The sequence below is a fragment of the Alligator mississippiensis genome, chromosome 1 (assembly GCF_030867095.1).
Source record: "Alligator mississippiensis isolate rAllMis1 chromosome 1, rAllMis1, whole genome shotgun sequence".
Taxonomy (NCBI): domain Eukaryota; kingdom Metazoa; phylum Chordata; order Crocodylia; family Alligatoridae; genus Alligator; species Alligator mississippiensis.
The window spans coordinates 166,248,157-166,262,904 of NC_081824.1; the positions used below are offsets into that span (position 1 = coordinate 166,248,157).

Below are 14,748 nucleotides of genomic sequence, written 5' to 3' on the forward strand. Positions count from 1 at the left end.
TGGCGTGGTGGAAGAAACATCTGGTGCCTTTCATGATTATTTTAACTTTGGCATGGAGAGAACCAAAGTAGGATTTGAAGCATGAAATCTGCTTGTATTTATAAATATATGTTCTTTGATGCTGCCACTCTCTCTTTCACTAAATAGTTCAGGTTTGTCCTATCCTTTCCTAATAAAGTCAAATGGAAGTCTGTGAAGAAATTAAGTCAGAGTGCTAATTTCCTCAGAAAACCACCTTTATTTCAATTATAAATGAATATTCTATTTAATTTTGGATTAGAACGGTACCAGCAAACTGGAGAGAGACAAGAGAAGCAACAAAAATGAACGACTAAAGGGACTGACTTTTGAGGAAATATTATTTGGCTGAACAACAACAGGTAGGGAAAAGGGAAAAAAGAAGTTTATACAAATTAGCATCAAGCAGCAAGAAAAAAGGAAGGCACAGCAAAGCAGAACTAAGAATAATGGATTTAACCTAAGAAATTAAAATGTATTTAGTTTTTCCCTAAAGGTATTTACTTCCATATTTCCAAACTGATATTCACCTGGCTATCACGTACCCCTGCTTCCAGGCAATTAATGAGCACGATCAACTACTCAAAACCTTAACAAATGCTATGCAATCTACTAACCCTGGACGGCTTTTTATTGACTGCCTATACAGTCTTTATCAAGTTATAACAACTAAACTAATTTCATTTCATTTTTTTTTTAATATTTTAAAAATGAATTATAGTTTTTAAGTAACCTTACTTACACCTAGATTATGAGATCTATTGTGTTACATTTCTTCCTTTCAATTGATTTCTTAGTTTTATAAAATAAGCAATTAGTTTGGTTTGTATGATTTAACTATACTTGGTTCCATCAACCAGATATTCTATCAATTTGCCTTTCAATTTTATTCATAGTTTCATAGTAGCTAGGGTCAGGAGGGACCTGAACAGATCATCTAGCCTGACCCCCTGCCACAGGCAGGAATGAATGCTGGGTTCACAAGACCCAGACAGGTGATCATCCAACCTCCTCTTGAATTTGCCCAAGGTAGGGGCAAGGACCACTTCCCTGGGAAGCTGGTTCCAGATTTTGGCCACCTTAACAGTAAAATATTGTCTTCTGATCTCTAACCTAAACCTATTCTCCATCAGCGTATTACCATTGTTCCTTGTCACCCCAGGTGGTGCTGGGGAGAAAAGGGCTCTGCCTATTAGCTGTTGATCTCTCCTGATGAGTTTGGTGGCAGCCAGCTCCCTCAACACCCTTGGGTGGAGGGCATCTGGACCTGCAGATTTAAAAATGTCTAGCCCTTCCAGAAGATATTCTGGAATAACTGATAGAATAACTGATATTCTATCAGTTTTCCTTTCAATTTGCTTTATAATGTTTAGGTTTTATTAATTACTGATATTGGAGACTTAGACTAATTGCAAGGACCACTGCTTTTAATCCAGTATGGATGTGATGGTCCCCCACCCAACTCACCTTGGCACTGCACTCCAGGTGGCTAGGCCACAATTAAGCCAGCCGGCACCACACCAAACAAGGAAACACTGCCAGTGCCCAGGGCCTGGAAGCAACAGACTAAAAGTGGGCCTGAAGATGGATGAAGGGGGAGAGCATGCCGGAGTGCCAGAAAAGGAGCCAAACGCTTTCCTTGCTGCCAGAAGAGACCCGGCACTTTCCCTCAGGGCGAGCGCACACATCCTGTGGTCAAAGTGCCTGGGGAAAACCAAGACGTGCACCTCACAGCTGGCCTAAGGCTGGTTGCTTTCTCTGGGGCAGAAATACCTGGGAAAGCACTGAAAGTGTCAGTCACTATCGGAGCACCAGGGACACATCCAGACACCAGCTCACCTGATGTGACCAGTGAGCAGTGCAGCCCAGAAGCAACAGCACTGCCCACTGCACAGAGGACTGTATCGAAGCACCCAGGTCAGGACAGCCCACTGGGACCTGCAGGGGCCAAATGAAGATAAACTCCACCTTGGGGGGCTCGCTGATAATGTATGGCCAGCCAGGGTACCTGCAAGCTCAGAGTTCGCCAACAGGAGACCGGGGAGCTGTGAGCCTTGTGCAAGCATGGCAAAGGGCAGTGGCAGTGCCTAACAGTGTTAGGATGGGGAGAACCCATGCCAGAAGGCTGCCTGCAAGGAGGCAGAGACAGCCTGAAGGTGGGTAAGCAAAAGATATACCAGGCACCAAATCAACCCATGCTCAAAAGGGGATCACTAGGCGTGGGGGCACTGTCGCCCTACCCATTGCCCAGTCCAAACTATTTACATTAGATTATCGGTTGTGATTCTTTGAGAAATACAAGGCAGCAGCAGGATCCTCACAGTCTCCATTCTCACTGGGCATCCAGCACAGGAGGAAAAGCCACGTCATTGTGCCAAGATGCCAGAGCTGAACATAACACCTGAATGGGAAGGGGTGGAGTGTAGCAGAGGAGGAGCACCACAGAAAACATGCCAACAGAACTGCACCTGAACCCTCAGGGCACTGATCACCACCTCCAGACAAGCAAAGGTATATCCTGGCATGAACATCAAGTCTTGCTGGGCAAACAGGCCCAGGTGCAACATGACTCAAGGGGGTGGGACACACCCATTGGTGACTACAGTAGGTGTGAGTGTCACAATGGCCTTTTCTATTCCTCCAATTCTCCATGAATCAGCATATCTGCAATTAATTCCTCTAAAACTATAATCCCCTGCTAACTTATATATGACCATATTTAAGCGTTCTCTTATGTGGTTTTTTTTTCTTTTATATATTTTCTTCTATATCTGGTGCCTTCTTTACTACTTACTTGACCTCTGCCTCCTCTCAAATTAATTAAATTTCATTTGCATCTTCAAAAGTAGATCTGCTTTCATGGGTAAATTCTTCTTTCTGCTCAGTATTTTTTAAAAAATCCTTCTAAATCCATTTTGCCACAACAATTATTTTAATTGAATTTCCCAAGTCAGAAAGGACCTATATCAGACCTGCTGTATGTCAGAGGTCACTGAAACAATTGGCCTTAATATCTGAATAAAATAGACAAAAGCATTTCATGCCACAAACAATCAGCAGGAGAGATGGAAGTACAATCAGTAGCCCTAAAGGGGCAGAAAAGTGATTAGGTCACATATGCCCTGATAACCCTAGCAGACAATCCCACCCCATACTATTAAGGGCAAACCCCCCCCCCCCCCCCCAGGTCCCTCCTAATTTGACTAATGAAATCATCCTTTCCAATTCCATCTTGCAATTAGTTGGACTCAGGGAAAGTTGCACCAACCACGCATCTGAGAGAGAGGATTCTTGGTACCACATCAAAACAGAGGACCACTCTATTTGATGCCCCACCTTCAGCTGAAGCTAATTTCCAGGGATTCAGAGAAAGATGGAAAAATACAAAATGAATCTGGCCAATCACACAAAGAACAAAATTCCTTTCTGACCTCTGAAGGGAACTGGCAAATGCCTAACAGACAACAGGCTGCACCATGATATTTGATTACAGTCACTGTCTTAATGCAAGCAACTCAGGCTATCCCAGCCTCCCTGGCCCATGAATTAAAAAGATGAAAGTAGAGATTCATACGTTCAGGTTCTAGAGCAAAGAAGAATCATCCAGTCAAATTCTTTCTTGATCCTCTGCAATAACAGGCTACCAGTATCTCTCCAAGAAGCTGGGCTGGAATCTCATATTGTTTCTTCACCTTTTTCTTGCATGTTTTAATATGCAATCTTTATTTCTTCTCTCTTTCTTCAAACATCAATACATTGTTTCTTTTAACCCCCCAAACACTGAATTTTAAAACTTCACATTCTTGTTAAGCCACTACCAATAGGTTCTTTTCTTTGAATTTTTCATTTTTTGATGCTAATTTTTTTGCAGCTTAGCCTTTTATATTTCCCTGAACTATTTCTGCACCAAGGGTGCTGACAGACATGGGGAAAAAAACAAAAATAAACAAAAAACCAGTGCTTTACCAGAAGAGAAACTGCGTCAGTTTGACTCGGCTCCCCAGCATCTGTATAGCTCATGAGCTTCAGCAGGGCTTCTTGGTGCTTTATCTAAAGCTAATTCAATCAGCTATTAGTTAAAAGCGCTAAAACCCCCTTGTAAGCACAAAAGTGATACAAGTTGACACAATTCGTCTTCTGGGCACACATTGCACTCAGTGCAGGGGCATGCCGAGCTGAAAGTACAGCACTATTTCCCAGTCCCCTACCCATCTGTCAGCACCCCAAGAGAGTTAACACTTCCTCACTCATTATAGCACACCCACCAAGTTTAAAACCCTTCAGTTTTTTGTCTGGTCTTTGAGCTCTAACTAACTCCAACTGAACTATTCTTATCACTGGAATTAAAATTCAGACATATTGTGAGTAGCAACATATTTTGTATTATAACTACCTATATTGTTTTTGTTCTTCCAATAAACAAAGAAAACCAAAGTTCTTCTAGTAACTATGGCACTTAGTCAAAATCATAGGCTAAAATTTCAGGTAGAGGTGGGAGGCATAACAACATGAACAAAGTTCTGCTTAATTAGTTTCACCTAAAAAGTGGATTTAGACAAAACATAAGATATCAAACTATCTATGGATATCAAATCATCACACTAAGGAGTATTTGTGCAGCCAATAGTATGTAGAGGCCAAGGAATTAAGAAGTTGAAAATAACTGGCTTGAACAGATGCTGCTTTATCAAAGTTAATTTCCATCTGCAAACTTACTTTTGCAAGTAATTTGGAAGATATTTTTGGACTGTGAAGCTATGTTACTGAGTAATCCTAGTTAAGATAAGAAGGATAACTACAACTGCTTTTGCTCTTTCACTTTAGGTAATTTACTGGTTTGCTTCATTCTTCTTTTCAAAATATGCATGAGCTGCCCAGCTGCTTTGCAAATAATACAGGTGGCCTATTCAATATGGCTGCCCCAACATTAACAGTTCCTGAAGGTGGGGAAGAATACTTTGTTAGACTTTTATATTTTTAAACTCAAGATAAAAAAGTGCGTTTACCAACAGACTAATTCATAAAAGGGAACTAGTTTGATTCCAATCAAAAAAGGCCACTATGTCTTGGAAAACTTTCAGTCTCCAGTCCTGAAGCATTTGATCCAGCTGTGCAGAGAGAGCCTGCCAAACATCCGTAGGAGAACAAGAAGGAGTCGCCAGACAAAAAGATGTAAACAAGAAAGACTGCCAGGAACAGCACTAAGAGATACCCTGCCCAGGGGAGAAGGTGCCAGCCTTGCTTTGACCAGATGCACCATTTCAGAAAACACATAAAAAAAAACTATTTCTAGCAAAAGTATCATAAGAATTTAGTACTTCAGTTAAAAACAGTCTACTACAAGAAAGGAGGTAACAGATTGATTAATCTTTGGACATATCCTTAAGAAAAAGATCAGTATGTTCTAGTTCCTCCCAAAAAGAACAATTTAAGCAAGTAACAGGTGACTGAGTAATTATCGATTATGTTATCCTGAAATGTGGAAACAGCCTTACACTGCAGTCTGCTGGATGTTAGCAAAACTACAGCAGAATTGCTTTCAAAGAAAAATGAGTGCTTAACAATTAATCTCTCTTCCTTTGCAAGTTTCTTTTGCACTTTATGCATTGACTCAATCAATAAAAACCACTGTGTACCATGTATCATCACTGAATAAAGCATAGAATTAATAATCTAAATATCTTATGGCTGACCAAATCTTTGTCAGAGGAACAAATCATGATGCTCTATAAATGAAATATAACCCTAATTTTCGAATGAGGCACTTAAAAAAAAAAATCATGAAGATGCCACAAAACAGAGAACAATGACAATGCTCAGAATTAGTTAACTGTTTACCGGGGGGTGGGGGGAGGTGCTGAACACCCACAACGCAGAAGCTTAGCTCAAGGCTACGTACTGCTCAGAAATCCAGTGCCACTTATTCCTTGCTCTTGGACTCCTGAAAGTGCTGTTAATCAACCTTACTAAGGGTCACCATTCTATATACTGGCCAATGTCTAATAAGTTTAGTCTTTTGCCTAGTACAGATTTTATAAATTGGGGGTGGGGGTATACAGCAAGACTGAGGGAAATAGCTTCCTCCTCTCCCTCTCCCCCCCACCATTTAATTTTCCTTCTCAGTCTTGCTTTCTTCCACCCTCACCAAAACAGGCCAGGAATAAGGTTTCTCTCCTTTCTGCTCATCTGTCCTTTTTGACAGGCATGAGGCATGTCCACACCGCGTTCATGGTAAGCCCAGAAGTATCACTGAGAAGCATGCCAAACCTTAGAAGCTAGGCAGTTTAGTGTGGGCCAAGCAGCAAGTTTCTGAGAACCCAAAGGGCTCTGGCTACATGCTTATGGATAGGCTAAACCAGCTACATTGCTAATTTCTGGATTTTGGAAAGCTCTTTGAGTAGGTATGGTTCTCCACAGCTGTCATGTGGTGTGTGCCAGACCCAGAAGTGGATGTGTCGCCATCAACCCTGTACTGGAGTTAGAGCTGCCACCCTAGCATGAAATGTGTTAGCAGCAGCAGCTCCAGCTCGGGGTATGCGGAGGAACCTGGAGCTGCCGTCACCAACACTGGAGCCACAATGTACCTATGCGGAACCTGGTCCATGAGGAGCCCTGGGGTCTGAATACAGGCTAGGGCAGGAGGTGAGTTTGACACCCCCATTCTAAACTGTTAATAGTTGTTTCATGCTACAAATTAGCCCCATGCCCTCTCCGAGCACTACTCAGATCCCTCTATGCTGTTTTATCTGTGGCTGTTTTCTGCTTCCTGCCTGATCTGATGATCTGCTTTCTGCTCCCCGTCCTATCTGCCACTATGGTGCCTGTCCCCTTCCTAATTCAACATGTGCCCCAGACACAGGATGCCCCAGCCACTTGTGGCACCCATGCTGCTGACTGGCCACCCCTGCCCTGAAGTGCAAGTATTCAGATGGTTAATTTACTTCAAATCTCACTGGATGCAACTGTGGGCATTCTCATTACTCATATGAATGTTTAGCCCCTACTACACTCTTAGCTAGGATCTTTTCAGGAAATGAGATCCAGGAGTTACGTATGCATTCTGTTAAAAACAAAAATCTTTTCACTACATTGTAAAAAATTACTGCCCTCTAATTTTATTTTCATTTTCTAGTCTATTGTTAGCCTCCTCTTTTAAGAGCCCTTACACTTTTCAGTCACTCCTCAAATGTCCCTCCTTTCCATGCCTCTAATCACCCCCCTCCTTTTCATTGGCCTAACACTTCTGTTATATTCTTTGATATAAGGTAACCAAAGTAGAACATGTTTAAGATAAGACAGTTCCATTAACTTTACTTCAGTGGCTTCATTATATTTTAGCAACATCTTCTGATTCTTCTTACATTAGAAGTTTGCCTTTTTGATCACCGTTACCCTAAGCAGATTCTTCTACTGAGCTATCCACAAATAGGTGGCTAGAATTAGTTTAGACCTTGGTACATAAGCAGTTCATTGCTTTTCATTTCTCAGTGAATTGCAAAAGCAACTGTACAGCTGAGTAATGGTTTGTTTGTTTGGGGTTTGTTTTTTTTTGGGGGGGTAGTATCTCTGAAGTTGGTTTGTTTTTTTTGGTCTTGACTAAGCAAAATAATTGCATCATCTGCAAATTCTGCAACCTCATTGTTCTCCTACTTCTCCATATCACTGAGACAGCAAGAACTACAGGTCCAACTCTAGAAATTGTCCATTTTCAGTGTGTCAAAATTTACTGTTTGATGCTTTTCTGCGGTTTAGAAATAAATTCTCTTTCATAAACCCAGCAATGGGTTTACTTAAAATTAGCTTGTATAGGATCTAAGTCCTTTTATTTAAAGCTTTTTTATTTAAAAGTTATCAATTCACTCTCCTTTACCCACAGCTTGGTTGATGAGGTCAAGTTCCAGAAGATGGGGAGAGAAGATTTTTCTTTGATGATAGTAAGGTTTTCACATCATGCTCATCACACCATGGAATTTGCAACCCAGCAAGGTAAAGAACCTAATGTGGCTTTAAGCAATGTTCTCACCCTCCCAGTTCTGTTTCCAGAGTGTCTGGCATAACTGAGTTCAGTAAGCCTGTTTGAGCTATGGCAGCCTGTAGACAAGCAGTTCCCAACTGCAGTGCCAGAAGACCCTTTCAAGGGGACTGCAAGCCAGGTAGAACTGTCCCATGCCTCATGTGGAGCTGGACCAGGAAGCAGCTGAAGCAGAAGCAGGGCCATTAGCTTTATCAGATAAACCTAATGCAGGTAGGAATGCCCACCCTGCCACAGTCACTTCCTGCTCCTTGAAATAAAGTTTATCTCCAGGCTACACCTGCATCTCCAAACTGCTGTACCACCACCACTGACAGCAGGTCAAACTACCTCAGAAGGTCAAGATGCACTGCTCTGGGCTATCCTTCAGGTAAGAAGGCTTCCTGAAATATCTGCAATGCTGATTAAAGCAGTCCCCACTGTTGATCTTACTCTTAACTACCTTTTCAAAATCTGATCTTTTAAGATAGGCTTTGGAAAACAGCCCTATGCCTCCCTTACACAGAACTTTCTCCAAAGCATTCCTCCCCTGCCTGGAGAGGAGGAATTTGTGGCTACTTTATGTAGCTCTGGCCCCTTTACACGAAACAAAGGAAAAAGAGTAGAAGCAAGGATCCTGCCCTCTGTTTAAATGACTGCTTCCAACTATTCAACGCTAACTGAAGCTCTTTGGTTTAATTTCTAGCATCACATCCATCTTTTTTTAATGGAACATGTAATTTATTACCCTTGAGGCTGTGGTTTCCAATTTTAAGATCTCACTTTTTAGAAGAATCAGCCACTTCATTCAAAACTCCTGTAAGAACTTTGATAACCTAAATAACAAGTCAGAACCTCAATCTGTTTCAGAATCTCCCTCTTGACATTCTTACTGTACAACAGTTACGAGTTATTACCTGAAATATGGGGTGCAGTTTGATGCTTAGAAACAAACCAACAAAGCGCTTTTCATTGGTATAGTTCTGGAAGAAACTCATCATAAAGGTACCTCACACCAAATCCCCTCCCATAAACTTCTTTTGCTTCAGCAATGATACAGCAAAAACCAGAAAGGAATTACCACATAATAATGACAGAATTACTACCTCAATCATATATATATATATCTATAAATGCTTGATTGTGTTTGTATGCTTTCATGGCAACTATAAAGGCATCTTAATCTAGCACAACCATGACAGTACACAAGAGCCTTAGTTTAAAATAATTCACTTCTATTTATTTTACTTATGGCTTCGTATTATCTTTGGTTGACAAATAGTGTATTAATAGCTATTACTAGTAGTAATAGTAGGGTTAATATTAACATATGGACAATACAATTATTTATTGATTTAATCAGTTATCAATAGTAGTAGTAGTAGCAAGATTTTACACCAGACTCAAAAACGTTTATTTGCTGAGGAAACAAATATCCTATCATTACCAAAAACGTTATTTTACAGAATACGTGGTCTGCCTGCCTACGGAATTCTTTTAGATCCTCTCATCTTAAAGAGGTTAAAACCCTGCACCCTCAACAAGTCTGTGGATCACACCAAGCTGGGGGCGGCGGGGGGAGAATTAGTAGATATGCTGGAAGGTAGTTAGAGCTAGGATTCAGAGAGACCTAGACAAATTGGAGGATTGGACCAAAAGAAATTCGTGAAGTTCAATAAGGAGAAGTGCCAAGTTCTGCACTTCAGAGGAAACAATCCCATGCACACCTGCAATACAGGCTGGGGACTAACTGGCTAAGCAGCAGCTCTGCAGAAAAGGATGTGGGGGTTACAGTAGACAATAAGCTGAATACGAGACAGCAGTGTGGCCTTGTTGCAAAGAAGGCTAACACCAGACTGGGATGCCTTAGTAGGAGTGTTGCCAGCAGATTGAGGGAAGTGATTATTCTCTTCTATTCTGCACTGGTGAGGCCATAGCTGGAGTATCATGTCCAGTTTTGGACCCCCCCAGTACAGACAGGATGTGGACAAATTGAAGAGTCCAGCAGAGGGTAATGAAAATGGTTAGGGGACTACAGCACATGACTTCTGAGGAGAGGCTGAGGGAACTGGGCTTATTTAGTCTAAAGAAGAAAAGACTGGGGGGGGGGGGGGGGGAAGAAGATTTAATAACACCCTTCAACTACCTGAGGGGTGGTTATAAAGAGGATGGACTGTTCATATAAGAGAACAATGTTCTCAAGTTGCAGCAGGGGAGGCTTAGGTTAGATATTAGGACAAACTCACTCACAAGAAGCTTAGTAAAACACTGGACCAGGTTACCCAGAGAGGCTGTAGAATCTCCATCATTAGAGGTTTTTAAGATATGGGTAGACAAAGCCTTGGCTGGGATAATCCAATTGGGGATGGTCCTGCTTGGAGCAGGGGGTTGGACTAAATGACCTCCTGAGGTCCCCTCCAACCCTCATTTTCTATGATTCTATGAAAAAAAAATGGGTAACAATAGAGTTCAGAACACGAAAAAGTTAACAAAAACTGTATTAACAGACCCCTTACTTTAGAGAGGACCCCTATAAGAGATAACAATGAACGAGTGACATGAGAAATACAGAGAAAACTTCTACTCACTCCTTCAAATAATGCTAGGGGACAGTCAGGGGAAAAAAATAAAGGTGGCAACATTTAAAACTGATCAAAGTAAACAAATTTTTTTTTTACCCTCAAAAAAGGGATCTTGGAGTCATTATTGACTCCAAGATGAACATGAGCTGCCAATGCCAAACCACAGCCAGCAAGGCCAGCCATACCTTGTCATGTATCCAAAGATGCATCTCAAGCTGGTCCAGAGAGGTGATATTCCCCCTCTATGCGACTTTGGTCAGGCCACAGTTGGAGTACTGTGTTCAGTACTGGGCGCTGCACATTAAAAAGGATGTGGCCAGCCTGGAGAGAGTTCAGAGGAGGGCCACCCGTTTGGTGAGAGGGCAGCAGGACAGGCCCTAGGAGGAGAGACTGAGGGACTTAAACCTATTCAGCCTCAGCAAGAGGAGGCTGAGGGGGGGACCTGGTAGCTGCCTACTAACTCATCAGGGGAGGTGATCAGCAAATAGGAAGAGCCCTACTCTCCCCAGCACCACCTGGGGTGACGAGAAACAATGGTAATAAGCTGATGGAGAATAGGTTTAGGTTAGAGATCAGAAGGCAATATTTTACAGTTAGGGTGGCCAGAATCTGGAAGCAACTTCCTAGGGAAGTGGTCCTCACCCCTACCTTGGGCAAATTCAAAAAGAGGTTAGATGATCACCTGTCTGGGTCTTGTGAACCCAGCATTCATTCCTGCCTGTGGCAGGAGGTCAGGCTAGATGATTTGATCAGGTCCCTCCTGACCCTAGCTACTATGAAACCATGAAACTATGAATTAGCCTGTGGAACTTACTGCCACAAGAGCTTTGCAAGACTAGAAAAAAAAAAAAAGTTTATAATATTCTTCAGTAACTAAAAGTTTTCATCATTTAAAAACATGGAGCTGTGAAAGAAAGAAAGAAAAAACTGTTGATGCTGAGGCACAGAAGTAGCCTTATTTTTGAGGGTAGGGAGGAAGCCTGCCTTTGAGAAAATGTGCTCATGAATACCTAATGGAGGATTGTAACGCACCTTTTTGGAAGCATATGTTGGTGTCAGGATATTGTACAAACTGGATTAATGTCCTGATCTGGTACAACAGTTCCCATGCTCTTAATTACCTATTTGAAAGTTAGACCTACAAAGAACTCTTTTCCTTCAATAAGCCACAGTGGTAACAGTATTTGTCTCTTAAAAATGTGTAAGATATTAAAAAGAGTCATTAAAGTGAATTACCTTTCCTGCTTAAGAGCATATTCCAGCATTTTGATTCGCCGCACTAGATCCTTCTTTAGATTTTCTTGTCCTTTCCTTTCTCCCTGGAGGAAGGCAATCTGAGCCTGAAAAAGACAACAGTCTACTTAAACTCAAAACACAGCAAATTGTTCATTAAATGTATTGTTTTTATTAAGACGTGGATGATATCTTAAGGTCTGTGTTATGGCACTGTATTGTGGAAACAATTTCAAAACTGAATCCTGCTTATGTTTTTTGAAAGCAGCCTGACTACTACAAACAAAGCAGAAGTTATATCAAGTATATGCTTAAACAGACTCACTCTTTAAACCACAGACTCATTACAGATTCCAAAATAATACATTAGAGTTAAATATATAGTAACTTGGAATAGTGTCTGACGAGACTCATTTGGTCTCATGAGTAAACAAACATTCAAGTAATGACAAGGAACAGATAATTTAGCATTCAAAAGTGCTTTAGGAAAGAAAAACTGTTTGGTAATAACATGCAGGGGAGAAAGGCAAAACCTGTAGAATGATAACAGAAGTATCTACAGAACATCTAATCTGTTTGTGTCAAAGTTCAAAGTTTTTGAACGTGTCAAAGTTAAAAAAGAATCCTTTAAATTTCAGCATATTAAACTTAAAGGGAATTAAAAAGCCAGCCAGGGAGTGCAGAGCCTTCACTAAAGTACTTCAGTAAGATACTATAGTAACATACTGTATTAAGTGTCATGGTGATTGTACTAATACAAAAAAAGTTGTCTAGGTGTTTTTAAAGACAGAAATGACAACTAGATGCTTAACTCTCACTGGCTTTACATATAAAAGTGGTAATATAATATACTCATGCCTAACCATGAAACAGACCTCCACAAACATGCTCTAGCACAAGGCAGGTTCTTGTTCTCTCTCTGGACCAACTTGTGGAACAGAGATGCTTGTAGCCAAGCATACCTACAGGCATCTGCTCTTAAATGGCTGCCACCAGTCTTGCTACCAGCATCAGCTGTCCACACATACAGACAACACGCATATCCTCGTGAATCAATTCCAAAGCTTCTGACATGTTTACTGAGGAAAATTAAGCAGAACGGAGGGCTGCTAATCTGCAATAGAGGGCTGTAGCTGTAGACAGGCAAACCCTTCACCCAAATTAATCCCTGCATTGTATCTTAGTCTTATGGAACACAGTACCAAAGGTAACTGGTATTTTCTGTGGCCATTTTGGTCTCAATCCCTCTGAAACCAGGTTGTAGAAAGCAGCATCCTCAGGGAATAGACACTCTGTCTCAGCCTGACACGGTATTGAAGGGAGTCACTTACAAAGTGACACTGTACACTAAACTAATGCAGTAAGCTAGGCTAGTCCAAAAGAGGGTACGATGGCTTACTGAAATGGGTTTACTGAGCAACCCCCTCCAGCAATGCCCTGGAAGATACCAGGAGAGGTAAGTAAGCTGTCAGTCTGTAGTTTCTTCTCTTATGAAGTCACAGTCTACTTGGGAAAATATGAAGATTTAATTTTTTTTTAAATCGGCTAAAATGCGATATCTTTCATAGGTCAGGTATGCAGGTTGCAGCCATATTGGTCTAGAGGAAAAGGCAATCAGGACTTACGGTAGAGATAATATCTTTTATTAGACCAACAAGATTTTTGTAAAAAAAAATTCCCAATAATATTCCCAATATTTTCCCAATCTGGAAGCAACTGTGGCAACCTGAAACTTGAGATCCTGCTCCTGCCTTTATTTCAAGGTAATTTGTATCACCACAGATCCTCACAGGAGGTGAGAGGCTCCATACCAGCTATGAACTGACTGCCCAGAGGAGTTTTCCATCTATTGACTCCTTTGTGAAATTCTATGAAATATGAACTTTCATTTCTACCCAGGAGAACTTTTACAGTCTTTTCTCCAAAGCTTAACGAAGGGTGTTTGTGCCCAAAAGCTTGCAATTAAAGAATTTTTGCAAAAATCTGAAATCTTTAAGTGCATCATCTCTAGCAAAAGAGCTGGCCACTGTCTAGATGAAGACCTATGCAAGCATTTAAAATGTAGTCAGGTCAAGGAGTTAGACAATTAAAGCTGCTGGATTTTGAAAGACCCCACCATGCCTGGAATGTTTAACAGTCTAATTCCATTCCACTACCAAAACACTGATTCACAGTTAGAACTAAATCGTTACAAGACCCACTTGCATAATTCTTGACACCTTTATACAAACTCTCCCCCTTCCATCCCCTCATTAATCCGACTCCATTCCTGTATACAAAACTAACAGCCAAAATAAACACTAAAATCCTGTAACTCTCCGGTACCCGTGACGTATATTTCCGGATTCTAAACTGTATTAAGACTGCATTGAAATAATCATATACTCAACTGCTCTTCCATGTAAACAATTTCTGTAGTCATGTGACCATAAGGAAGTTACGTGACCATAAACTTGGGGGAGGCAGGGTGGGAGCAGCAGTCTGCACAATTACAAATTGAAGGGCAAGTGATCCATGAGACAATATCTGCATTATATGGTATGCAATACAAAAAACTGAATGCCTCAGCTCGGGTTTTAATGCACACACGCGTACAAACAGATTTCTTTATACTCTTCTGCACATGACAGATTTTTATAAATGAATATATAGAATCCACAGATTATTTCTTACCACAAGAGCTGTAGAATAAATCAAACCAAGCCTGAATGTTTTGACAGTGTGCAAAGTTAAGGAAGGAAGCCCCTTAGTTTCGAATAAGGAGCTTGCCAAAACTTCTTAGGCTTGGCAAACACACCCAAACAGGTTTTTCCATAACTGGCCTTCTCCATGGTCTGAATGCATAACATTTTCAAGATAATGTCATTTCTAAAGTAGCCTGAGGGGCTGATCCAAAAGCAGGAA

At 41.1% G+C, this 14,748-nt stretch overlaps 1 protein-coding gene across 3 annotated transcripts in view; it reads right to left on the minus strand.

Moving 5' to 3' along the window:
• STRN (striatin) overlaps nt 1-14,748 on the minus strand; it is a 98,370-nt gene that overhangs the window by 69,100 nt on the left and 14,522 nt on the right. For all 3 annotated transcript variants that reach the window (XM_059716367.1, XM_019500553.2, XM_059716375.1), the window contains exon 2: nt 11,848-11,951. In XM_059716367.1, the coding sequence (XP_059572350.1) occupies nt 11,848-11,951 (104 nt within the window). The remainder of the gene's footprint in view (nt 1-11,847; nt 11,952-14,748) is intronic.